Raw genomic sequence first — 7,731 nt, 5'->3', positions numbered from 1 at the left:
CCTGGGGAGAATGCACGAGGTGAGCCTGTGGAATTGCCCAGTCACTGGGCATGGCCATGATTATCTCGATGGTTTCCTGATAATTGCCCCTGTAAAAGCATTGTCATTGCCCAGTTCATCCCAGATGGCTCAGGCAGGAAGTGGGGGTCACGAACCCCTGTGGGGTGCAGCATGTGGGAAGGGGAGGGCCCACCCCGGGAGGGCCCACCCCTTGGGCCCCAACTCTGATGGCCCCAAGGAAGCCAGCCATGCGGATGAGGCCAGTGTCCTCAGGCTGGTCCTACGGTCACTTCGAGATCAGAAGATGAAAGCCACTCTGCCAGGAAAGCACACGGTCACCAGCATCCGCCCTCGGCCACATGCATCTTGGGGTTTAATGGGGACCTGCACAGCCCTGTCTGGGCTCCATTTCCCCTTCCTTCCACACGGTGTCCAGACAAGACTCCGTCTCCTGCCGGGCCGCCTGGGCCAGGGGAAAGTCAGGGTCACTCCCAGGGTGTGGGCAGCAGATGCAAATCTGGCATGGGACTTCCTCTTCAGGGAAGGCTGGGGGCCTTAGGGCCTGCCCCTCCTGACCTGCGCCTCCCTTGCAGCTGAGGCCCAGGGCCACGTCAGATGGTGGACAAGGGCTTTGTGATCTGTGACCTGCCAGGCCCAACCCTGGAGACCCCCACCCCCAGCCCCTGGGCGCCTGGCCCCTCAGAGTGGCTCACGGCTCCCTTTTTGTGAAGAAGGGCCTGGAGCCTGGGACCCAGAGCAGGCAGCATTCCTGGGAAGGCAGGACCAGGGGGCTGGGAAGGTGACAAGAGAGGGCTGGGCAGAGCTCTAGGCCGCGAGGGAGCTGAGGATGGGCCTGGAACCCCCTCAAGTCCTAGGACCCCCAAATTCCAGGGAAAATCTCCCCCCGCCACATCGCTTCCATCCCCCCTTCACCTTCCCTCCCATCAGCTTGTCCAAACAGCTCCAGGCGGCTCCCTCTCCAGGCTCAAAGCCTCCATGCCCTCCAGCCAGGCCCAGCATTCGCTCCCTGGCCCCTCCAATCCACTCCCCACACCAACAGGGAAGCAAACCTGGCCACCTCCAGGTAGGAGGAGTGGTCCTGTTGTCCAAAGTCCTGCAGCCCAGAGAAGCACAGGATAAGCACCATCGGGGTCAAGGAGCACCACAGAGCTGTCGGGTGGTCCCGCACGGCTCGCCCCCAGAGAAGGGGACCCAGCCTGGGACCCCATCTCCACTACCTAAGCTGGCCTCGAAAACAGAAACAAGGTGTTCAAGAGAGTTCTTTAAAATGAATGAATCTGAGGGGTGTGCCACCTACCTGGGGCAGGGGCTGGGTCCCTTCCTTCTCGCCCTGAGGAGAGGGGAGGGGCCCCTCAAGGTCCAGCCACACGAAGGGGGTCTGAGATCATCATGCAGAGACTGCGAGGTCTGTGAGAGGGGAGCTGGCTCTGAGCCCACCCAGCTGCCCCCAGTGGGATGCTGTAGGGAAGCTTTGTCCTCCGTCCTCAGGGGCTGGGCCATACGAGGAGCCCACCACCTGGACAAAGGTGGAGGCAGAGGCCAATGGCAGGGTGCCCATGTGCCAAGGTCCCTGCAGGTCCCCAAAGAGCCCACGTCCATGCCCATCACATCCCTGTCACTCCACTCCAGGCCCCTAAGGCGCTTCCTACCGGTCCCGTGAGACTCCAGAGACTGGGCCTCTTTCCCCAGCCTGTGCACCCCCTGCCCCCCAACCCAGGAACAGCCAGGAGAAGAGGGGAGAAGACTGCAAGGGGAGAAAGCTCAGATGTGGGCCCGGGCTGGACCTCTGGACCCGGACACAAAGCGCCATGATCCAACACGACTGTTCTCGTACCTCCAGGAGGACAGAAACCTACTTGACCTGCCTCCCCTGTGTCACGGGACAGCGAGGGGTTTGATGGAACGAGGTTGAAGGTGGTGATGAGAGAAAGTCCAGTCATTTCATTCTCGCAGCCCGCCCACTTCGCACGGGTCAATAAAGTGGTTACAGGTGTCCCACGACCAGCCAGGGGCTGAACTCAGCCCTCAGATATGATTTCTCTGCCCAGTGAGTGTCTGCATTAGCCAAAATTCCTCAATTGGGGTTTTATACCAGAACACCCTGGATTTCTCTTTTCTCATAAAACGCAGGCGGTCTGGCTACATGGGCCTCATTCCTGCAAGGCGGTGACCAGGCAGAGCTGAATACAGCTGCTCCCTTGGGCAGGGCTTGTAACCACCAAGTCACCACAGACCCTGCTGCTCCCCACTGCTTCCCCATTTATCTGGCGCCTCGCCCTGATCACATTTCCAGCAGATTTCTTTCACACATAGGCGTCTTCTCTCTTTGATGCTTCCTGATTGGCCCCAGGGTGTTTGTATCAGTGATTTTTTTGGGGGGGCCACACCCATACCGTGTAGCGGTTCCTGGTCCAAGGATCAAACTCCCACCACAGCAGCAACCAGAGCCACAGCAGTGACAAACGTCAGATCCTTCACCCACTATGCCACCAGGGAATTCCTATCTCAGTGATTCTTTTTTTTTTTTTTCTTTTTGTTTTTTCTAGGGCCACACCCATGGCATATGGAGGTTCCCAGGCTAGGGGTCCAATCGGATCTAGCCGCTGCCCTACACCACAGCCACAGCAACACCAGATCCGAGCCGTGTCTGCGACCTACACCACAGAGCACGGCAACGCTGGATCTTTAATTCACTGAGCGAGGCTATGGATGGAACCCACAACCTCATGGTTCCTAGTCGGATTCGTTAACCACTGCGCCACGATGGGAACTCCTCAGTGATTCTTAGTAGAAGCACAGGAAAAAACTCAGAAGGAAATGCCCCAAAATATTTGCATTGGTTGGTTAGGTGATAAGAGCTGACTTTTATTTTCTTCTGTGTATTCTTCTACATTTCCGAATTCTCTACAACGAACATGTACTTCTCTTTAATAGCCAAAGACAAATGAACTGGTAATTACAAAGCAAATCCTCCCCATCTTTAAGGCTGAGATCCAGGTGAAATGCCGCCTCCTGCGGGAAGTCTTCTTGGATTCCAACCAGGAATGATGGCTCCCCCAACTCGGTGCCTGTAGCTCCAAGAGTTCTTGTCTCATGCACGCCTCCCACATCAGAATGAGCGCTCAGACGGGGAGCAACCTGGTCTGGCCAGCTGGGTCCAGCAGAATTAACTGCACTGGGCTGCAGTGTGCTCAAGAGTGTCTGCAAGGGTTCTGAGATGGCCTCTTAGGAGCCCATTAGGCTCTAGATCATCAGGGGAGGCGTGTCTCAGTCTTCGGAATGCTGGGGTGGAAACACATTTGGGGGGCTATGATCCACAGTTCTTGCCACAAAGCGGCTTCAGGAGAGGTTGCAAGGCCCTGTGAGGTGTGGGCTCGGCAGTGGTGAGCAAGGGTGATACAGCTTCCGGAGAGGCCCAGATGGCAAGACGGACGTAGCCCAGCCCAGAACGTCTACACTAAGCCTGAGTCAGGGGCAGGCAGAGGCCCATGCAGTAGAGAAAGTTTTACAGTAGGTACCAGGCGGCTCTTGGGAACCACCACCCCAAATCCAGCACTGGAACTGGGGACCCCGGGCTGTGCACGGAGGGGTAGGGAGGTCCCAGGAGAGGAAGGGAGGACCAGGAAGGGGAGAGGAAGGGCTGGGGAGGGAAGCCAAGGGCCAGGGCCCTGGGCTCAGAGGTAGGGGAGCTGTTGTGATGCTCTAGGGAGGGGCTCTGCTCCTCCAAGGGTCTGGCCCAAAGCACTGTCCCAACCCGTTTCCCTGCGTGCCATCCGGAGGTTAAAATGGCAGGGGCTACAGAGTCCCTCGTGGTCATCAGACACAGACAGAGCAGCTACGGCACATTTCTGTCCTGGGCTGGGGACAAGGACGCCACCTGCCTCCAAGGTCCAAGGCCTGCAGACTCCCTACCCCAAGCCACGAGTGCTGGCCCCATGGTACTAAGTCAAGACCAGCCTTCAGCTCCAGGCTAGGATGGCTGGGGACAGTCCCACACCTAAGCCCCAGCAGGCTGGACCAGAGAGCCGAGGAGTCCCCAGGCAAATTCGGAAGGCCCAGCCTGGGAGTCTGGCTGCCATGGGGACAGCCCCATCCCTCCAAGGTCCTCGGGCCCTCTCAAGGCTCCGGCTCGCTCACCAAGGGCCGGGCCTGGCTGAAGCAGCCACAGGGAGCAGTGAAGAGAGGTTGCATCTCGGCTTCCTCACACCGGCGGGGGGCTGGTGGCCTAGATGCGGCTGGACGAGGTGCTGCCAGAGCTGATGGGGAGCCTGGCACTGTCTGAGCTGCTCTTCAGAGGGGAAGGCCCGCCCCGGGCCTGCAGGCGCATGGACCAGTACCAGAGGAAGATGAGGAAGCCTGTGGGCAGCGAGGGGATGCAGGGATCAGAGGCTGGGGGCAGCCCCCCTCCACCCAACTCCCAGCCACTGCACCCAGATCTGCCCCCTGCCCTCCTCCCCACACAGGCTCCCCGGGAGCACCTACTCTGTGCCAGGACCGGGCAATTCCCTGCGCATCATCTCACTTTATCCTCCTATGAGGTCAGGTCTTGTCATTACTATTCTGTTTGGCCCATGAGGAAACTGAGCCTCAGGAAGATAAGGGGACGCAGCTGAGCCAAGAGTGGAGCAGCAGAGGTGGGGCTCCGGAGCCCACCGGCTTCAGTACCATGTGATATTGCTCCTCCCCAAATAATAGGACTGTGATTCATTAATAGCTCAGTAAGTGTTCGGGTGAGTTTATGAGCATCAGTTACAATCCACACAGAGGCCTCTCCACAGGCAAAAAAACAAATGCTCACCTCCCTCATGCCCCACTCCCAATGTTTGGGGGCCCCATGGGGTCCTTGCCTTCCGTTTTCTTGCCCAGTCTTCCTCCCTACCCATCACAGCCAGGAGTAGGGGTGTGTGTGAGATGTTGGGAGGTGGGTAGAGAGAGAGGCAACTGGAGTGGGAAGGAACCCTGGTGGCATCTAGCCAGGGCCTCATGATCCAGCCCCTCTGCCTCCCCACCCTCACTACCCCTCAGCCCCAACTCCTCCTCACTGTTCTTCCAACACACAGCCTCGTTCTAGCCCCAGGACCTTTGCTCGTGTTTCTCCCTCGCCTGGAGCGCTCCTCCCCTAGACCAGGTCTCCTCAGCCTGGAACGTGCACACGCATCCCCTGGGCGTCTGTTACAATGAGGATTCTGACTCAGCAGGTCTGGGGTGGGCGCAGGGTCCCTGATTTTAACAAGCTCTCATTACACTGATGCTGCTGGTCCGGGGAACACAGAGTCACGGCCCTTGATCTCTCCCTGGCTGGATCCTTCTGTTGTCTTCAAATGTCTCCTATACAGAGAGGCCTCAGGGTCCCCCACTCCAACTCAGACTGTTCCCTACTATCCGCTATTACTGCCTTCCTGAGATGCCCTTGGATGTCTGTGACCCTGCTTGTCACACCTGGTCTTCCCCACTAGACACGAGCTCTGCGGAAGCAAGGCCCTGACCCAACCAGGGCTTAGCTGAGGGCCTGCGCTTAGTAGGTACTCAGCAGCATCCAGGCCACAGTCCACAAGTCTTTATTATTTTCTGACTGCAGAGGCTGAGGCCCAGGGAAGGAAAGCCTTCAGGCTGCCTGGGGCATCTCTTCCGTGGCCTATTCTCCAAGGATGGGCACCCTGCCTGGGTCAGGGGGTGAGGTCTTCACCACACCTACCTTGGAAGGAGGTGATGATGCTGAAGAAATAGAGGACGACAAGCTGGAAGGTGCCAGAAGCAAAGGAGAAAAAGACCAAGGCCCAGGGCAGGCCAAGGACCAGACTGAGGCCCAGTAGTGTCAGCACATGGGGCCACTTCTGGGCATGTGGGCGCAGCCGCAGGATCTGTACCACCATGGTGCCCAGCATGGCCATGTTGAACAGAAACACCAGGCTGAAGAGGCCCAGGTTGGTGACATGGCTGACCAGGGAGTCACGGATCCAGCACCTGCGGGCAAGGGAATGAGGGCTCAGTGCCAGGCTAGGCTGGCATAGTGCTTCCTGGGCAGTGTGGCCAAGCACCACAGTGAGCCCATGTTACAGAGAAGCTGCTTCAAATGTCACTGGCTCAAGGGTCAAAAAGTCTCTCTCCTTTCAGTTCTCCTTTATTCCTTCTCTGTAGTCAAGAGAAAGGCTCAGTGTGGTGAAACTGTGTTTTTAGCACTTTAAACACTCACTAGTTTCCCTTTGCAACAAAGAGCTGGCCTTAGGCTCACTGCTTGCAGCAGCATTTAGTACCAGAGTTTTCTTTTATCTCTTTTTTTTCCCATGATTACTATCTATGACAAGTGATGCTTGTTTTCTATTTATTGTGATATGATTTTTAAAAATACGTTTAACAAAAAATCAGATGATTTAAAGAAAAATATTAAGTAAATGATAATACAGACGGTACAAAGTATGAGGCAAAAATCACAAGTCATGATATAAAAGCCTGAAAATGTCAAAATCCTGAAGCAAGGGAAAAGATTCCTTCCTAACCTGAGGCTGGGGAACCCTGGCCTCTAGGTTCAGGGAGACCCACAACGAGGTCACTGCCAGCCTGGGCAAATCAGCTGCATGGAAGAGGACTGGATTTCAGCCCCGCTCATCCCCTAGCTGGGGACCTTTGATCCATGTGGTGTGGACCTCTGCCTTCTTTGGGCCTCAGTTTTTCCAACTTTCCAAGGGGAGATAGAGGGGTGCAGCACGGGAACATGCCAGAGGCTCATCTGGTCCAACTTATACCCTCACTCGCAAATGAGGAACCTGAGGTTCACAGAGGGGCCAGGACCTGTGCAATGTCATCTGGCAAGTGAGTGGCAGATCCAGGCCTATTCTCACCACCCCTTGAGAGAAGGGTCACCCTTAGCCTAGAGCTCCAGCCAAGGCCAGGCCAATAAATCCCAGAGAGAGTGGCCTGGGCCCAGGCTGCTCTCTAACCTCTGCACCATGAGACCCACGTTCCCGCTCCCACTGCACTCACATGGAAGGATAGATGACACTCTCTGGAGTCCTGTGCACAGCTAGGATGATGGGGCCATAGTTGTTCACATCCACCAGTGCCACCAACGCCACCAGGAAGATGGGGAAGCCTGCAGACAGCAAAGCATGGAGCTCCATCTCCCATCCTCTGAGCCCTGCCCCCATCCTTCCCTCTGCTGATGAGATCTAGAACTCACCCAGCCCCATCTGAGGTCAGTCCTCCAAGCTCAGACCCACCCTTCCCCATTCCAGTTCTGGTTTCCCATAAAGGGAGTCCATCTCCCCTGACCTTACCCTTGTCCCCCCATCATGCTCAGGGGCCCTAGGAGAAAGAGGCTGCAGTTCCCTGCTGAGGGGCTGGAGGTCACAAGGAGAGATGGGAGCAGCAGACAGGACACCAGTGGGGTGAAAGACTGTTCAATGGGGGACAGTTATGTCCCAAGGGGATAACTGCCCTGGACCTTGATCTTGTTCATGAGGTGGAGATCAAGTGCTCCCTGGAAGGGGCTGCCCACAACCAAACACCTAGGTTTTGAGAGACAGCAAACTCTGAAGGAATTTCATGTAAGTCAACAAAGTGAACCAGGAGGAGGCCGAATAAGAAACTCAGGAAGAGCAGCAAATTGGGGTCAGAGAATGTAGAGGTTGGTGGGCCTATGCAGTGTCCAAAAGGAATTGTGGTATGTGCCCCTGGGCCTCCAGGTCTGACAAAAGAGGGGTCTGGGCCATA

The 7,731-nt window shown here is 56.6% G+C and overlaps 1 protein-coding gene across 17 annotated transcripts in view; it reads right to left on the bottom strand.

Annotated features, from left to right (window-relative positions):
• Positions 1-2,857: 2,857 nt before the first annotated feature.
• ADGRG1 (adhesion G protein-coupled receptor G1) overlaps positions 2,858-7,731 on the bottom strand; it is a 42,889-nt gene continuing 38,015 nt past the window's right edge. For 16 of the 17 annotated variants that reach the window (XM_084958271.1, XM_021093328.2, XM_021093338.2 and 13 more), the window contains 3 exons: positions 7,003-7,111; positions 5,717-5,985; positions 2,866-4,377 (listed from right to left, as the gene is read on the bottom strand). In XM_084958271.1, coding sequence (XP_084814397.1) covers positions 4,247-4,377; positions 5,717-5,985; positions 7,003-7,111 — 509 coding nt within the window. In that variant the 3' untranslated portion in view covers positions 2,866-4,246. 17 annotated transcript variants of the gene reach the window in all.

Source organism: Sus scrofa, chromosome 6 (assembly GCF_054392235.1).
Source record: "Sus scrofa isolate SSC_HxYL_T2T_F1_AM1 chromosome 6, Sscrofa_HxYL_maternal_Yorkshire_Landrace_v2.0, whole genome shotgun sequence".
NCBI classification, from domain to species: domain Eukaryota; kingdom Metazoa; phylum Chordata; class Mammalia; order Artiodactyla; family Suidae; genus Sus; species Sus scrofa.
The sequence above is the reverse complement of the archived record's forward strand: the minus strand, read 5'-3'. Positions and strand labels throughout refer to the sequence as shown.